Raw genomic sequence first — 17,541 nt, 5'->3', positions numbered from 1 at the left:
ACACTACATTACTAATACTAATACGTATGCCCTAAAAGTATAAAATCTGTAACCTATAACATTAGGTAATGGTATTAAGGTCGCAACAAAAAATTTGTGGTCAAATTATCATATGAACAAATTAAAGAGCTTCATGTCACATGTGAAGCTTTGATTTGTTGTTTCCAGACATCCACTATATATATGTGTGTAACTGCATGTAATTAGTTTAGTAGTAGTGGCGGTTCGTTCTATAATAATTTCCAACGCTAGCTAGCTACTCCTACCTTCACTATGGATCGATCTTCCAGCTCATGAATCTTTTAGGACGTAGAAATTAAGAGTAGTATATATAATTTGATGCATATGCGTAATTAAACTACGTACGTATTAATTACATGCAGTAGTATATATATGTATGGGGAGATCAGCAATATGGTGTGATGAAAAGGGGATAAAGAAAGGGCCGTGGACGGCAGAAGAGGACGAAAAGCTGGTGGAATACGTTGAGAAATATGGGCATGGAAGGAGTTGGAGAGCAGTGCCGAAACTGGCAGGTTTGAAGAGGTGCGGAAAGAGCTGCAGGCTGAGGTGGGCCAACTATCTGAGGCCTGATATCGATCAAGAGGGGAAACTTGTCCCACCAAGAAGAGCAAACCATCATCCATCTCCATGCTCTCCTTGGAAACAAGTAAGTATAACCTACCTAGCTATCTGCAGTTCTGCACATATACATATTATTCATTAATTAATGCATATATATTATATATATAATTAATGAATATGCGCGCAGATGGTCCGCCATTGCAAGCAGTCTTCCGGCCGGGAAGGACGGATAACGAAATCAAGAACTTTTGGAATACCCATTTAAAGAAGAAGCTACTCCGAATGGGCATAGACCCTGTTACCCACAGGCCATTGCCAACATCTCATGATTTTCATCATCACATATTCACATGTACATCATCAATAGTTTTCTGTCCAAGACTAATTTGCAGCAGTTGCTTGCTGCTGCTAGCTCTCCTCCATTTCCATGACAATGGGACAACATTAATATTAATAATGCTCAAAATCTGATCCCCAGCAGCTGCTTCCCTTACTACTCATCATCAGACGAAGCCACACAAGTTTCCAAAATCCAACTACAACGTCGTCTACTCCCAAGTAGTACTACTACTAGTCGTCAACCCCCAATTGGTTTTGCTCCAGCTGCACTTTTACTACAAAACCCCTTTCATACAGCTGCTACTCATCACTATCATCATCAAAACGAGCATCAGCAGCACCCACTTGATCCACCACTAGTATCCAGTAGTGCTACTCATGATCCTCATATTCATAATAATATCCAATATTATACGCCCATCACCACCAAAACCATCGATGATCATAACCTGCAGCTTCGTACCTTATCATCATTAATATCACCTGAATCCGATCTTTTGTTTTCACCCACCTCACCCCATCACACTTCCACTACTGCAACTTCTGTTGATCATCATCAAATGGTACGTACGTACCCACATAAACATGCAAGCTAGCTAGCTAGCTACGATATCATTAATTAATACTAACCCAAATATTACTCCTATTAATATCGATATATCATCATGATATTTTTAATCAGGAAACTTGGGGGGATCTTAATCTTGTGGAATATCATGGCCAGGAAGCAACTAATTAATGATCAATCTTACTGGAAACACATCATAGAGTAAGTATGTATATATATAAATATATTTCTATTCCCTTCTCATTATTAATGTCGCACTTAATTAATCCCTTCTCATTTTCAATTCCCTAAATGATATATGTTTTTCTTAATTTTCTATCTGCAGCTTGGTATCTTCTAGCTCAGTTGACATGGCCAATCTCGTGGAAGATCAGCTAGCTTAATTTGCGCGCTTTCTCGATCGTTTTCATATATATCAAAGTACTAACTATAATCCATTAATATTATAGACCAAATTAATAATTTTGTTGTTCATTTACAGTATCATGCCTCAACATAAATAAGTTGAGGTATACCTCAATAGAAGAAGGAACCGGCATATATATATATGTTCAGCCCCTTTACGTTAAGGGTTTCTTCAAATAATTTTATTTAAGGAATCTCTCATAAGACCCATTCTATGTTGTATTTCAACGATCCGAACCGTTTATTTTGTTGTGTTTATTCAAATATCATCTCTACAAAAGTTTAGACAAATCGAAAATCATTAAGATATCTAATTGTGATGAAAGAAATAGACGAACCATATATTTTCAATAAATACTTAAAATTATGACTATTTAATCAACGGTCAAATGGTTTTCGATTTTCCTAATTTTTTGCAAGGATGATCCCTCAATGGAGGCAAACAAAATAGATGGTTCCGATTATAAAAATACTTTACAAAGTGGACCACATGAAGGATCCCTTAAATAAACTTATTTAAAGGATCCCTTAACAGAAAGGCTATGTATATATGCTATATACATAGTTGCAATAATAATCAAAACAGTGGGTGATACAGAACAAGTTAGTTGTAGAGAGTTGGGGACACGAAATTGATATATGCGAAAAAGACCCCTCAACTACGTACTAGAAATGAATATGGTTAAGATTTAAACAAGAAAAGGCAGATGATTCAAATCTTAATATTTATTGTAAAAAAAGCACTCATGTAAATGTATGTCAGTCGGACATCTCTAATATTGACACTCACAAACTAATAATAATCGTATTCAACCTCTAACTAATTCATATATAAATCCACCTTTCGATTAAAAAGTCAAGACTTTTCGTTACCCATTAGGTAGGATTTAATATTTCCACTTTATAGAATTAGAAGCCAATATTAAGATTTATGCAAATTAATCTCAGTACAACATCATCATTTAAATATTTTTCAGTCTTATTAACACTTAGAATCACCCGTCCATGGCCTATGGCTCATTATTAAGGTTTGCGTGAAATCCGATGATCGTAGGACTTGATACAAGGCCTCTACTTAAAAGATGCCCATGGGCCAGGGCCCATTATTTAAATTTCTAAAACGAAATCACATCTTCAGTTGTCTCCATAACTTTGTGACATTACTCAAGGTCTGCTTTGCACCAATCTTTTAACTTTGTGACATTATTTAAATTTCTGACATTAACCCGTGCACAAATGAAATACAAAAGAAAACGAGAGAAGCTTTTATGGGCTCATTTGTTTATAAATTTAATTTTTTAAGTTTTCTCTTTAGACGCGTGGACGGTCACGGTGTAGGAATCCAATTGTAGTTTTCCATATATAATTTAATTCAAGAGACATTAGATGCATTAATAAGAGAAAGATATAGATGGAGTCTCATCTTCATATTTAAATAAGACAACTGAAGAAAAGGAAAGAAAACACATTATTCGTTATTGATTTGTGTTTGTTACAAACTTACAACTTACAACTAGAAAAGAAGTAGTAGGGTGAAAGAAAGAAAGTTGACAACAACTTCCTTAATTCCTAACTATCCGGCCTGGCCAAAAGTCGTAGGTAGGTAGGTAGGCTAAATTGGTGTTTTGATTCTAATTCCCAGCAGCTGGTTTGAGTTTGTGCTTGTGCACAAGAAGATCCAATAAAAAGTCGGTCAAAACTTTCTCGTAGGAGGGTAGTTTTGCATAGCCAGGAAAGTAATTGATGTCAATGACATAGTATTGGTTGTCCCCTGATCCCCTGATGACATCAAAATTGAAGAAATTGAGTTTGAGGCCAAGCCTTATTCCCGTGGCCAGTTCCTCCACAAACTCCCCAGGTGGCATTTCAGCATTATCACCATCCTCCTCTGCCGAATTCGAGATCTGCGAAAACGGCAACACCACCCCTTCCAATGCCCTCAGCCGCTCCTCCGATATGTCCGACAACGACCTCCGCTTCACGCACTGCACGTATTCCCCAACCACGTACACCTTGAACACCACCCCACCGTGGTTCACAAACTCTTGCACCACAACGGGTCTGCCCACCTTCTGCAACCCCTTCCTGTCAAAAACCAGACACATTTCGTGCGAGTTCGCGCTGCCATTGGCCAGCAAAGGCTTTGCGATCACCGGAAACCGCACACCCAACTCATCGTCCTCATCATCTTCATTCTTTTGAACCACCACCTGTTTAGGAACCGCCACTTGAAAATTGGTGGTCTGGAACTGGAAGGAGTTGACGACGTCGAGCATGGAGACCCGGTTATGGAGGCGGGCGATGGAGTCGGGTGGGTCGAGAATCAAAGTGTCCGGGTGGGTGGAAGAGTATTCCTTCAATTGTTGGTTCCAAGGATTGCCGTAGAGCTTGTGGATGATGCAGTGGAAGGGGCCTTGGTGGCTCAAGTCGGCCTTGGTGGGGTCCACCGGGACTAGATCGATCCCTCTTTGCTTGGCATGCTCTACCAGAGAGGCTTGGATGAAGCTCTGCTGCTTCTTCGGTGGGAAGGCATAGCCGATGCGGTACCGTTCTGAACCCGATGACAAATTTGGCATTTGGGATTTCGAAATTGGAAATTGGGAATAATTATATGGACGACGGTCCTGGATATAAATAGGGTGCACACTCCGTGCCTCTGCCGTTCTTTTCGGGGGACCCGCTTGATTCTTCAACCTTGTACAAGTGCTTCTGTGCTTGTACACTTGCACACTCACTTTTATATTCTTATACTCAATTTTTCAAATGCACGGTTCCATTTCCACTGTCGGTTTAAAAATAATTAATTAAATTCTAAAGAGAGAATAGGATCCGGATGCATTTTCGGTGGGCATCCGCATCACGGTAGAAACTAGGAGAGTGTTGGAGTTGGAGTTTGGACCACCAATACCAATTATATAATTTATATTATTATAGCACCTGCAAAATTGTCGGCGCCTATGCTACAGTCACTTCATCTGTACATACACATACATACATACCACCACTCAGTATGGTTTGAGTCGGCGAGTGAGACGATCCTCGTGTACATGTGTTGAACCCACGTTATGCAACTGTGTTGATGCAACACTTTGAAACATACTTGGCACCATATTATGCAACTGTGTAGGCACCACATTATGTATCTGCATCGCCCTTGTCTCACAGACTTGCTGCTGCCACAAGTAACAAAGTATCTATTACTGCTAATATTCTATAACATGGTCCATCTATGAAAATGTTTCATATATTTCACATACCATAAACAACACACGTACTGTTCAATAACCCATCTAGTTCACAGGCTTTACCTCAAACATGGTCCATCTAGTATCTACCAAGGGTACAGGCTACAAAGTCAAATATTCTCAGCTCCATTTATCAAAGCAGGTCAGAAACCTCAACCCAAACCCTTGAACACAACCACGTGGGTTGCTGGTCAGTAAAATATTGTCATCCCTAATTCTAACTTATACTAGCAGTATGAGATCCATGACTAAAAAAGATTTGCAATTAGATCATGGTCCTCCAATCAGATCCAGTATTTCATGCCTTCTTGTTTTGGCCACAATAAACTATCTCATGATTGGAAACACCAAAATCTTAAAAAGTCAGCAGTTTTGAGGTGCATCCAGTATCCCCAGTTTGGAAATATCCTTTATTAAGTATTTTATACAATTTACTACATCAAAATTAGCCCAGAGAAGGAAGAAATTATCCACAACAAAAAATAGTATTAGGATGAAAGCAAGACATACCATTTGGTGAAAGTCTTGGGTGCCAACACTCATAGCTTCTAGCTGAGGAACCTGTTACACAATTTAAGCAAAATTTAGTCTCGACTCTTGAGTAATGTACTTTCACTTTCTATTACGCATTCATGTATCAAACCCACTTTTCAAGGAAAAATAACAAAGAAAAAAAGAAAAAGAAAGACTGTATAAGCCATCAACATACCTTTCCTTTCTTACTTGAATTATTCTCATTCCTCACCACCTCCTTCCCAGCCCCGGCACTCCTAGGAGTCTTGTTGGCAGTACTCACTTTAGGATCAGACACCTTGTCATTAGATGTAGTGCTGCATTGTATCTCTTCATCAACACCACAAACACCATGTATTGCTAAGTCATTAGGTTTTGCATTGTTCTCAACAGAGTTATTCAAACTCGCACATTGCTTCAAAGCTTCTTTTATGGCAGATAATGCAACATTGTAACTCTCTTGAGATAGTGACCCTTCTTCACCCAATATTATGGCTCGTCGACATAAATCATTGTAACGACGGACCTTAGATTGCACCTCATCCAATCTTTCTCCAATGGCATGCCTACTCATAGCAGCATTTGTCCATCTCTGCAATATATACTTGGTAGGGATGCTAAAAATACCAGACATTTGGAGAACAACAATAGCATGTCTACAGAGATAACCTTTATATTCAAATGAGTGGCATGAACAATATATATCTGATTTTGATTCGTTCCACTCCACAACATAATTCTGATTGTCTTCAAAGTCTTTTACACTGTATGTTGTGTTTGTCTCATCTTCCTTCTCCTTCTTCAGATGACAAGCAGCTGCTCCCAGAACCTCAACTTGGAAGTTTTTAAAAACTTCGTGTGTGTACACCAGTGACACTTGTTTCTCAAAAGGTGACGGAGATTTCAACTCAGGTGTTTCATGCCAAGCATCAAAATTCGCTTTTGCTTCCTCTTCATACCTATCTTCAAGAATTACTCTGTACCTTTCCATAAACTCTCGCAGTGAAGTTTCCCCTTGGACATATTTGTCAAATGAAGAGTTCAGACTTTCTGACCGTGAAGTTGGAGACAACCCAGCAAAGGAGATATCTCTCATGAAAGTAGGCACCCAATGAGTACGATCTTCAAACAAGGAGTGAATCCATTCAACCTCTCTAAGATTATATCTATCAAGAAGTTTCCACCATCTCTTTTCAAATTGTTCTTCTGACCAGGACTTGAAAATACATTTATTAAATTTTCCCATAAAACTATCATGCCACATGCTCAAAAACTCCAGCTGCCTATTTACCTTTTCCATTATATGCCACAAAGAAAAGCAATGTCGTGTGCCTGGAAATACTGCTGCAATTGCGGCTTTGATGGCGTTGTTCATGTCGGTGAGTATTACTCGTGGGGCCTGCTCTCCCATTGCTATAAACCATGTTTGCATTAACCACACAAAAGTATAAACTGTCTCATCTGCAATCAATGCACAGCCAAGTAATGTGGGCTGAATATGATGGTTCACTCCTATAAAAAGAACCAATGGTATTTTATACTTGTTTGTGAAGTATGTGGTGTCAAAGAAAACAACATCACTGAAGTTAGTATAATCTTCCATTCCTTTGGGATCAACCCAGAACACATTTCTCAACCGATGCTCTTCATTTAGATCAACTGCATAGAAGAATTTTGGATTCTCTTCCTGCATGCACATAAAGTATTCAAGTAGTACTTGAGCATCCCCTGCTTCTAAAACCAAGCTCCGCCCCTTATCATGCTGGTTTCTCAAATAACCCTCTAAACAATCAACGTTTTGATATGCATTGAACAGGCTAGACACTGCAGCTGAATTCTTCCGTCTCCGTATTCTAACATCATTCTTAAGTGGGTCTGGATTTCTGTGACTGCGAAAGAAATGTGCTTGGGCCGGTAAAAGCTCATGGTTGTGATCCTTTATGAAACTATAAATATACCAGTTACCATTTGGCCTGCGCTTGACATGCAGGCTTGCCTTGCAACCAATTTTTGGAGAAGGTCGTGGATTAATGGCATCATCAGACTGTTGTTTATTTCCGTATCTTATGCATGAAAATTTGGCATCAATGAACTCCTTGGATGCTCTAGAGCGACGACTGCTCAACTTAGCAGTGCCGAAGCCCACAGACTTGGCATATGCTTTGTAAAATGAATATGCGGCTTCATGAGATTCAAACTCCATGGCATCATGAGGCTCCACAATTGAAGTGACCGTGATGGCATTAGAATCCATGACAGCTGTGGGAAAATTCAAATCCACTCTGCACCCACCATCCACTTCACCTTCACCTTCAAAACTGCTCGCAATGGGTCTAAAGCTTTTCATATGTCCCATAAATATTGAACACAGCCTTCTCCCATGGACATAAAATAAAAATTGGGCTCCGTGTTCCCATTACCAAGGTGCCTGTATGGTACAAGATATATCATGGGCATAATACACAAATGGTGTGAGCAACAATTTTACTACTTATCTGATTCTCAAGTTCAAGTAGATGATGAGATTGATAGATCAAATAGGAGCTGAGTAACCCTAAGTTAACAAAGTCGAAACAAACACAGAGATAATGAATGTACTACAACTCACTTTGCTAGATGGATGAGATCAGATCCACTTGAGCTAGGGTTTCAACTTGAGAGATAACAATAAGCCCTTCTTCTTCTTCTTCCTCGTCTTCGCCAAATTCCCCAGCCCTTTCGTTTTTTTTTTTTTAACTTTTTTAACAATCGAAAACTGAAAACGGAATATAACTAAGAAGTGAAATTACTGATTTTTATTTATCAATTAACAGGCAGTCCAGGCCCAGCCTGCAAAAGGACATGGTTTGGCCCAATATCGTCAAAGGCCCATAAAGGCTATCATCTCCATTCCACTTCCTTGCTCGCTCTCCCTGTGTCTCAGACTCTGGTGCAGTGTGCAGTATAGTAGAGCTTATTAAAACAGTGAATACAGTGATCGACATCCCCAATCGATATTCGATAGCGAAGGAAGAGACAAAGGATGAGAAACCTAATCCTCAAGAGCTTCGTGGAAAGCTCATTCACTCGCTCACGCTCAAAATCCAACTATTTCCTCCCTTTCTTTCTCTCCTCCACACGCGTCAGTTTCTCTCTCTCTCTCTCTCTCTCTCTCTCTCTCTCTCTCTTGCATGACATTAATGTTGAAAACTGTAATGTAATTGTAAAGTTGTAATTGAAACATGTTGTTGTTGTCATAATATTTAATGGAATTTTGCAGAATGCAGCCTCAACGGCACAAGACGAAGGTGAAACAATTGCCTTTCTTAATCCTAGGTGATAATCGAATATTTGTGTCAATTGTGTGTTTTCACCTAATTCCTATTGGTATTGGACTATTGGTAGCTAATAATTGATTTCATATCACATATGAATATATGATATGACATAGCATCTTCAAACTGCGTGGAGTTTCTTGTTCACTTTCTTCATGGGGTAATCGACTTTGCAGGTGAATAGGTGATGGGATATGTTGTTCCTCACGTTTTTTTTATTGCACAGAGGGCCCTGGATTTTCTTATGGTCTTAACTGGGCTTTGGCTGGTAAAGGTGTAATCGTCAAGGACAAAGCTTTTCAAAATTTGAATTCCTCTCAACTACAACACAAGGGTGCAATAATTGCAGGTACACTTTTTCATTCTGTTAATACCATTTGTTTCATTCATATTAACTTATTATTTCCTCTTAGAATCATTGTCAGGACTTCCACTTTATGTTAGAGGAAATGTCCCTCGTGGAGCTTCTGAAATTTCCAAGGCACAGTTCAGTAAACTTTTGAAACAGGCACGTCCGATTCTTTTTTTTTTTTTTTTCTATTGTTTGTTCTGCTTACTGTCCGCAATGCTCTATTCCTGCGTAATGTTTATTATACTAACTTTTATTTGATAATATCAGGTCACAAATCACATATCATCCATCTCAAACATTTTTGTTCATGATGGGGCTATTGGTTCATCCCCAAAATCTGATGCAAAAGTTCGTGTAATAAGTGATAGTCCGTCTGCTGTGTTGTCACTATCCAGTATTCTCTGGGGGACTCCCACCCGTGCAGTTTCTCATGATCCTTGTCCTTTGACAGTTTATGTGGCTACTTCTTTAAGGTATTTTCAACTACAAGCAAACATGCATAAGAATTTCAAATGCAATCAATATCTGTCTATGTGTGTGTGTATATATATATATATATAACATATATAATATATATGCATGATCCAGCAACAATTCCTTTGTTTTCGAGAAGTGAAAAAAAAAAATACCTTCCTTCAACTCCATGCTTGAATAAGGTAGCAAAAGGTGGTAATAAGTAGTGACTCATGTAGAATAAATGATGGATTCATGCTAATCTTTCAACTAAATAAGGAATAATTTGCTAATTCTTGGACCCCAATGCAACTGTGCTTCTCTTTGGTTGCCTAATACATGTTTATAAATTCTGAAGGTAAAATGGCAGACACAATTGCTGAGAGATTCTCTCTGGACTAGTTTTTCTTTATGTGTTCTCGACTATGGCATGTTAGTGGTTGGGGCTGCTACCGCTTTAGCAGATCCCTTTGTTTTTTCAAATTAATTTATGTAAAGACCTATATTTTTTAAGCCAATTTGTACTTCTGATCATGCAGTCCAGGCATTGGGGATGCTATCAGCCTTGGAACTAATGGAAATAATGGATTTATAGCTGCTGACATTGAGCGTTCATCACTTGTTTTATGTGGTAAAGCATTCTCAGATTCAAATGGAACTAAACAAGCACTAGCTGCCTTGTCTGGACCTGTTATATTTGCACGGGGAGGCCTTCCGCTATCTGCAAGGTACAGTTCTCCATTCTTTTGTTGAGCATTATGGTTTTTTTTTAGTATGCAATGGGGAGTTTACGTTGGGAAGTTGCAAATTTTCAGGCTTTTAGTGTCTGGTGATTCTGTGGTTTTCTTATTTGCACCCAAAGATACCATTAAGAGTTGCGGAGATCTGTTGGTACCTACAGATGCAGGTGTAATTCTTTCTTCTGAAGGTGTTTCCCCATTGTTTCAAACTGGGAGTTTTGGTGGCTCAAATCTATTCAAATTGCCTGCTGCTGTAGTCCTTGCATCTTCTGACAGGTAATAGAACACTGCAGAGAATTTCGGAGTTGTCTGGTTCCTTCTAGGCATGCTTTGAATAGGAATGTGTAACCCTCTTTGGATGTCCTGGCCAAATTGTTATCCTGCAATATCACTACACTGTATAATTGTTGTCCACACCCATTGCCTCCTTTCATGTTACTGCACTTTCTGAATGTACTGTGTGTAAAGAATTTGCCTTTTATCCATTATGTTTAAGCAGCTCTGGTGTTATCCCATCTGTATCAAAGCTCTCCCCTGGCCAGGCAGCTTATCACTTCCTGGCAGGTTATCAGAATGGGAAGTTCATGCCTGCATACAGCAACGGCCCTTCATCTGTTAACCCGTTGGAACTAGCGAAGGCATTTCTGTCTAAGGTCAAATATTGAAACTATTTGTTTCTTTAATAATATGCTTTGTCCATTTATATACATTTGATAATATCTTGTTATACATTTATGTGAACATCTTTCTGCATTGCTGCAGTTGAAAGATGACCACATCTCATCCTACCTGGTTAATGTCAATGGAGGAGAAAAGAGTGTGACTGGAAAGAGAAAATGGGATGACTTGAACTCTCTCATCGATAGGAGTGAGCCTCTTGATATAGGTACTCCTATTTCATGGGCATCCTAAAAAATCATCTACATTCTTCCTATATCCAGAAATCAAAGGTTTTCTGCAAAATGTTAAAAAAGAAAATCACAATCGTTTTTCCCTTTATTTATTTTTGTTTTGTTTTTTCTTCCTGCCTGTTGTGGGTATGTGTGGCTTGTTCTTTTTATTGTAGCAAGACAATTAATTTGCATGAGATGCCCTGTTTCCTCCTTAAGAATACAAGAAGGGGTGCATGATACATGATGAATTTGCAGAATGCTTGGAAATTGTTGGGTTTGGTGTTCTTGTAGAAAAAATATGATATAACAGGTTCAGTTCTATGTATGCAATTTGTTCCCCTTTGCGCTTGAACTAGCTGCACTGTGAAATCCTCAATGGTGATTCATTTTTTAAGGTTTTCATCAATATAATGTTATATTTGATATATCAGGCAAAGAATCCCTTGAGTTGGTGGAGTCAACTTTGTCCGAGAACATCCCACCATTTCAAGCTAAAGGTAACCTCATGACCCTTTTTTTTCGTCTTCCCCTTGTTGGGGAGTATATACATGTATAAACTTTAGTAGATTGATGTATGTACATCTTCCTAGGTGGGAATCTTCAGTACAAGTACAAGAGCTTCCTATCGAGCAAATTTCAAGAGCTGCCAGAAGAATTCTCGTTCTGAGATTATATGGCTAATACCCCTTCCCTCGTCCCCAAGGTATTAGTGTAGTCTTCTTCTCAGGAAGTGATGATAGCTCTAAAAAGATTTATGATGTATGATTTTTGCTTCTCACATCATGTAACCAAGCGCAAGACTGGTCTACTTAATTACGCCAGATCTGATGAAATATATTTCTCCATTTTGAATTTGATCGATCCCTTCCCTATAAGCTACTTTAGGCTGCAGGTTGTTTGGAATTGGAATCATAATTCACACTAAGCAAGCAAAGCAAGTTTTACTCACTTCGGATAACCTATTGGCATCATGCGCTCGATCCCTCAACATATATTTTCTGTATGTTTACATTTGATTTGCAGTAAATCATCTTAAAAGTAGATATCATATATGTACATCACCACACATCTAAATGACAGTACAAGACACAATTACAGAGAGAGAATTTAAGGCTACTCAACAATGTAACCTTATATTCAGCACAAGAATCCTTAAGCACTCAGTGACATAGAAGCAATTGACGAGAGCTTAAACTTGCAAACTTTGGAAGAATTTTGTGGCTGAAAGAGAACCTCTGTGCTTGACCTTACATTCACTTCCTTCCATTCAGAAGCTGAACCTCCTTCACTCCTATAATCACGAGGAGAGTACAGAACCTGGAGCTTTGAAGGGGCTGCCAAAAATAAAAGGCCAACTTAATAAACATATATAACTTGGCCTACATCCATTTAAAATTCCAATTTCCCAACGTTATCTCAGGATGTATGCCATTGCATCCTTCACCATTTTGTATTACTAAGCATAAATAATAATAATAAGAAAAAGTGAGAGAGATGATCACTTGGGGGATTACCAAATCCAAGCATGCTCGTCTTTTGGACAAGAAGTTGGCTAATCTTTGATCTTTTGATTTTTCTCAAAGCTTGAACATCTTCCTGCTTGCCCTTAAATTCCAGAAATTCCCCCAGAACATTCTTACTACCTTTAACCTCCAACCTGCAAACCAATCAGGAAACAAATTTTTCTTCAAGTAGCATTTTATCTATAGTATCAAGAAAAAGGCAAAAACACTAAATTGCATCCACATAAATGAATGCAGTATATATTGCAAGGCCTATTTCCCTGTGATTCCAACTTGGATGGAAAGGAATGGCTAAAAGGTTAGCCTAAGCAGAGTTGAACAGGCTGCCTAATCCCAATTGACATCACCTCCAGTGAAGGAGTTCAACCCTTTGGTTGTTTATAATGGGTTTGTTGAATGACTTTTACGTATCTACTTATCCATCCATTTATTATATCATGCGAGTGTATACTGTGCACTGAATATCATATTTATGCATCAGATCATATTGGAATTGAGTTGGCTTCAATAAGGCCTCAAAGATAACACCTCATCTCAATTCCCAGGCAACATAAACAGTAAAGTATTAGAGTGTACATAGCAACAAACCTATCCCACATTGGAGCCGTACTAAGAATGAAATCAAGCTTCTGATGTATGGATTCTTGCATCTCTTTCTTTCCACCAAGGAAGGCACCCTTAATCCAACCAGTAAACATACTTTTTGGTTCTGGTTTCAGCTGTACCCACTGGTCATAGGTTATGATTTCTGATGGAAAATTGCTTGACTGAATGGTACTACAAGAAAAAACACATGTAATATGAGACTTTGATACAGACCAAATGTAAGAACTGTTATTAGCATCAAAATAATTAGATTCTAATGAAATTTCATTCCCCATTTCGTTTCCCCATTTCGTTTCCCTTGAATGTTTTCTTAAAGACCATATGCAATATATAGCTTCACACTTAAACATATATCCTACTCCTACAAGTCAAGAACTCTCAACCACCCTGCCCCGACAGTTCGAGAAATGGTAAAAAATCACACTTTAGTAATGTTCAAGGCCAGAAAAATGGCAACAAACAAAATTAGAACACCAGCAATGTGGATGAAAATAGTACTGACAGAAGTTCAAGTAATAATAAATTCGAGCAATAAAGAATAGATCTTATGTTGCATCGAAAACATGAAAGGGCTAATTGTGAAATCATCAAGAAAACTCCAGCACATACCAAACTTTTGGATTGGAAAGTATTACTTTGCAAGACAAATATCCTTCTGGTAAAGCAACTCCTCTTTGTTCTAGATATGATTCAAGAATTGAAGCTTGTCTTTTAGTCTCCACCACCTGAAAAGAAACAAAAATTGGAGAAACAAATGGAAGACCGAATTCGCAATTTCCACAAAGGTATTACTTATTTTTTCCTGACAAGACCGTAAAGTTCATACTAACTGATCTAAAAAACCAAAATGATGAGTATCAAAAAATCCATGTCATGTCAATGAAAATTGGAATTCCCATTGAGGCTACGTGGATTGGATAAGATATACATTTTCATTAAGAAATAAATATTGTATTATGGTAGTTAGTGGACCTACAGTACAATTCATTTTCAAGTACAAATACAAGTCTCATAACATTTAACAGGAAACAATTTGGCAATTAAGATGGCAGAAGAAATACTTAGTTAAGCAGTGAGGAAGCAAACGTTTGAGCCTGACTTACAGGATCAGGATGGTGCTCCACTTTGTAGTCTTCATGAACCCAGCTGCCATCCGGCTTAACTGAGATGAATCCTGAGAAATTCTTGACAGCTATCACCATTGCCTCCCTTTATTTATTATTATTATTATTTGTAATAAAAAAAGAAACACAATGTTATTTGGGTTATGTGGTAACTTGTGGTTGTAATCGAAGAGAGAATTGTTGAAAATGGGTTTACCCTTTGGAGACAATAACCAAATCGATATTCTGGCGCGTACCGGTATCAGCATCCGGAATCCGAAGCCCCACATAGACTTTGCCATCATAAATCTTTGCAAGCTTGTCGGCGACGGAGAAGAGAGCCTTCGAATCAGAGGTGTCCACGTCCAAAACATCCTCATCGAAGAAGCACTTCACCAATCTGTAAATGATCAGACCGCAGATGATCTGTAACCACATCCTGCCTCCGCTCTTCTGAGAGAGGACCTAGGTTTTCCTGGAATATTAAAAACTTTCAGATTCGGGAAACGTATTTCGTTTTAGGGATTAGATTTTTCTTCTCAAAATTCTGTATCTATCTCCCATCTGCTATTTATAGGACTAATGTGTAACTGTGTTGTGTAGGAAGTGCCTATTGGCTATTGCTTAACGCGCGTTATCAATCTTGCAAATAATTTATTATTCTACTTTGGAGGGCTTCTTAATAAAATTACTCACTCAAAAAAGCTTCGCCTAACTTTTTAAAGCTAACGGCATCTTTCTACAGTGCTCAGCGCTCAGTCTCTCTTTTCTACTACACGGTTCAATCTATAAAAGTTATAAAACTGTTTTAACCTATTAAATTATTGAGCAATAAAATAATTAAGGTAAATGTGATTTTAATTAAGTGTACCTATGTGTTTTGTATCATTTTATTTTATTGAATATGTATATATAATTAAAAAAAATTATGAACTATTATATAAATATTATTTTTATACGATTTTAGAGTTGAAAATGTTAAACAGTCAATTATAAACTGTTAAAAATTAGTTTTTTTTATTAATTTAGACTTAATAAAAAAAGTGTCAAGTCTGAACCCCAAGAGAGAGAGAAATAAAAAAAGCGAAGAGAAGAAAAAGTTGTTCGGTTGTTTGGTAATTGGCAATACACAAAGACGACAGGGACAGGGAGGGGCGCACACCTACTACTCCAATCTCTAGGAAAATGTTAAACTAGATCATAGGTCTTGATTTTGACCAAAAAAAAAAAATATATATCTTGATACTTCGTACTGAAGATATTTAGAATCTAGGGGTGGGTTTGAAAATCAAAAGGCCGACTAAACCCAAGGAGTAAAATTTCGGTTTCGAGAAAATTTTCGATGGAAATTTCGACGGAAATTTTCGTGAAAATTTCGATTAAAATTTCGATTTCGATAAAATTAGACAAAAATGACTAAAATTGCTATTAAAATATAGAAATTTTGAATGAAACTTGACTGTATGTTTATTTAACATATTATCTACTACATTGATAAAAAACATTGAATAAATCAAATAATATAGTAGATTTCATGTGATATGTGATAAATATAATGCGCGCCAGAGACAAGACTGTTAAAAAAATACTTCACTAATTAATAATTACATAATAAAATTACACGAATAAATCACCAATATGGCAACAGAAAGTAACAAGTTTACTCAAAGGGACTTGGAAATGATCTTTGATAGTTAAATTAAGCCGAATTGGGTTAAAATAGAACCAATCCGATGGTAGCAGCGACGACAACGGTTTATCTAAAATTTCAATTTTACAAATTATCAAAATTAGAAAACCAAACATTAAGGAAATGAAACTTCATGATAATGGGATAAATTTCTTTTTCATAATTTATGTTTACAACTAAACGAAACACCAAAATGACCAGATCAAACCCCAAATAAAATCCCAAACTTTTTTTTTTCTTTCCAATTGTCTAAAAACTCCAAATCTCAATCTACCTTAAAAAAAAAATTTCTTTCCTTTTTTCTCTTCTTTTTTTTTTTCCTTTTTTTTTTTTTCCTTTTCTCTTCTTTTTTTTTCTTTTCTCTTCTTTTTTTTTCTTTCTTTTTCTTTTCTTTTTTTTTTTCCTTTTCCTTTCTTTTCTCTTCTTTTTTTTCTTTCCTTTTCCTCTTCTTCTTCCAGTAGTCTTCTCTCTCTTCTCCTTCCTCTTTCTCTCTCTTCTCCTTCCTCCTCCCTCCTTCCCCAGCCACTAGATCTGCACCCACCTCCCGCGACCAAAACCCACTGCTGGCCTCCTCCCTCCTTCCCAGCCAGCCTAGCGCTGCTCGCCTCATCCCTCCTCCCTCAGCCAGCCTCGCACCGCTCGCTCGCCTCCTCCCCCACCTTGCACAGAACCACCGTCCACGCCCAAAACCCACGCCTCCCACCTCGCGACTCCCACCCATATAGATCTGGTTTTGGTTTTGTTGAACACTACATCGAAAATTTCGGTGAAATTTCGGCGAAATATTTCGAAATATTTCGAAATTTTTTTGGTATGGTGTTAAAATTTCCATACCCCTAAAAAACGAAATTTTGCCGAAATTTTCGAAATTTTACTCCTTGACTAATCCAACCCGAATCAAATCGAAAAAGTCAATTTCGCCGAAAATTTCATTTTTTTAGGGTGTCGAAATCGAAACACATGTTTAATAATTTTTCGGGAAAATTTCGCCGAAATTTATCGAAATTTTCATATTTTCTATTTTCTCCAACTTCAAAAATTCACCAAAAATAGCTCGAGACTCCAAATAATTCACCGAAAAATTCTATGAACTCGTATTGATGAGTACTAATTTCCTATAACCTCAAAATAGTCAAATTGCTTTCAAAAAAATTATGAAAAATCCTACTCTTATAATTTAATTCTGAAAAAAATAATAATCGTCAAATTCTT

The 17,541-nt window shown here is 37.6% G+C and overlaps 4 protein-coding genes and 1 pseudogene across 9 annotated transcripts; 2 read left to right on the top strand and 3 right to left on the bottom strand.

Annotated features, from left to right (window-relative positions):
- Positions 1 to 397: 397 nt before the first annotated feature.
- On the top strand, positions 398 to 1,697 carry LOC147289066 (transcription factor MYB93-like; annotated as a pseudogene).
- A 1,591-nt stretch (positions 1,698 to 3,288) lies between these two features.
- On the bottom strand, positions 3,289 to 4,528 carry LOC147289065 (inositol-tetrakisphosphate 1-kinase 2-like). The gene has a single exon (XM_086237466.1). It carries the CDS (start codon positions 4,471 to 4,473, stop codon positions 3,529 to 3,531), a length of 945 nt encoding a protein of 314 aa, XP_086093592.1. The 5' UTR covers positions 4,474 to 4,528; the 3' UTR covers positions 3,289 to 3,528.
- An 84-nt stretch (positions 4,529 to 4,612) lies between these two features.
- On the bottom strand, positions 4,613 to 8,405 carry FRS4 (FAR1-related sequence 4). 4 transcript variants are annotated; one of them, XM_086237462.1, is made up of 4 exons: positions 8,264 to 8,405; positions 5,852 to 8,083; positions 5,653 to 5,703; positions 4,614 to 5,070 (listed from the first exon to the last, which is right to left on the bottom strand). In XM_086237462.1, exons 2-4 carry the CDS (start codon positions 8,009 to 8,011, stop codon positions 4,903 to 4,905), a joined length of 2,379 nt encoding a protein of 792 aa, XP_086093588.1. In that variant the 5' UTR covers positions 8,012 to 8,083; positions 8,264 to 8,405; the 3' UTR covers positions 4,614 to 4,902. The 4 variants fall into 4 exon arrangements, with proteins under 4 accessions (XP_086093590.1, XP_086093588.1, XP_086093591.1 ...); XM_086237463.1 differs by having other exon boundaries at positions 4,615 to 5,067; XM_086237464.1 differs by lacking the exon at positions 8,264 to 8,405 and having other exon boundaries at positions 4,613 to 5,070; positions 5,852 to 8,065.
- Positions 8,406 to 8,577: 172 nt separating this feature from the next.
- LOC147289063 (uncharacterized) lies at positions 8,578 to 12,219 on the top strand. Of its 3 annotated transcripts, none has more exons than XM_086238119.1 (11): positions 8,578 to 8,776; positions 8,915 to 8,942; positions 9,196 to 9,318; positions 9,395 to 9,477; positions 9,589 to 9,794; positions 10,314 to 10,502; positions 10,590 to 10,790; positions 11,014 to 11,167; positions 11,277 to 11,400; positions 11,839 to 11,904; positions 11,998 to 12,219. In XM_086238119.1, the coding sequence occupies exons 1-11, from the start codon at positions 8,678 to 8,680 to the stop codon at positions 12,072 to 12,074; spliced, it is 1,350 nt and encodes a 449-aa protein (XP_086094245.1). In that variant the 5' UTR covers positions 8,578 to 8,677; the 3' UTR covers positions 12,075 to 12,219. The 3 variants fall into 3 exon arrangements, with proteins under 3 accessions (XP_086094245.1, XP_086094244.1, XP_086094246.1); XM_086238118.1 differs by having other exon boundaries at positions 9,383 to 9,477; XM_086238120.1 differs by having other exon boundaries at positions 8,915 to 8,970; positions 9,383 to 9,477.
- A 141-nt stretch (positions 12,220 to 12,360) lies between these two features.
- Positions 12,361 to 15,205, bottom strand: LOC147289062 (plasma protein). Its single transcript, XM_086238121.1, has 6 exons — positions 14,857 to 15,205; positions 14,640 to 14,745; positions 14,146 to 14,261; positions 13,519 to 13,707; positions 12,922 to 13,064; positions 12,361 to 12,741 (listed from the first exon to the last, which is right to left on the bottom strand). The coding sequence occupies exons 1-6, from the start codon at positions 15,075 to 15,077 to the stop codon at positions 12,560 to 12,562; spliced, it is 957 nt and encodes a 318-aa protein (XP_086094247.1). The 5' UTR covers positions 15,078 to 15,205; the 3' UTR covers positions 12,361 to 12,559.
- Positions 15,206 to 17,541: the final 2,336 nt, after the last annotated feature.

Source organism: Dryas octopetala, chromosome 3 (genome assembly GCF_963921425.1).
Source record: "Dryas octopetala chromosome 3, drDryOcto1.1, whole genome shotgun sequence".
Classification (NCBI taxonomy): domain Eukaryota; kingdom Viridiplantae; phylum Streptophyta; class Magnoliopsida; order Rosales; family Rosaceae; genus Dryas; species Dryas octopetala.
Note: the sequence above shows the minus strand (reverse complement) of the source record. Positions and strands in the feature narration are given on the sequence as shown.

Bases quoted from the DNA above. Each gene is read 5' to 3' on its own strand.
- LOC147289065 (XM_086237466.1), bottom strand. From the start codon at position 4,473: ATGCCAAATTTGTCATCGGGTTCAGAACGGTACCGCATCGGCTATGCC.
- FRS4 (XM_086237462.1), bottom strand. From the start codon at position 8,011: ATGGGACATATGAAAAGCTTTAGACCCATTGCGAGCAGTTTTGAAGGT. The intron at 5,704-5,851 runs GTATGTTGATGG...ATTGTGTAACAG, and splicing joins ATTCAAGTAAGAAAGGAAAG to GTTCCTCAGCTAGAAGCTAT. The intron at 5,071-5,652 runs GTATGTCTTGCT...TACTTGTGGCAG, and splicing joins CCCAAGACTTTCACCAAATG to CAGCAAGTCTGTGAGACAAG.
- LOC147289063 (XM_086238118.1), top strand. From the start codon at position 8,678: ATGAGAAACCTAATCCTCAAGAGCTTCGTGGAAAGCTCATTCACTCGC. The intron at 9,478-9,588 runs GCACGTCCGATT...TGATAATATCAG, and splicing joins TCAGTAAACTTTTGAAACAG to GTCACAAATCACATATCATC. The intron at 11,401-11,838 runs GTACTCCTATTT...TTGATATATCAG, and splicing joins GAGTGAGCCTCTTGATATAG to GCAAAGAATCCCTTGAGTTG.
- LOC147289062 (XM_086238121.1), bottom strand. From the start codon at position 15,077: ATGTGGTTACAGATCATCTGCGGTCTGATCATTTACAGATTGGTGAAG. The intron at 13,065-13,518 runs GTTTGTTGCTAT...ATTGGTTTGCAG, and splicing joins ACGGCTCCAATGTGGGATAG to GTTGGAGGTTAAAGGTAGTA. The intron at 12,742-12,921 runs GTAATCCCCCAA...TATTTTTGGCAG, and splicing joins GACGAGCATGCTTGGATTTG to CCCCTTCAAAGCTCCAGGTT.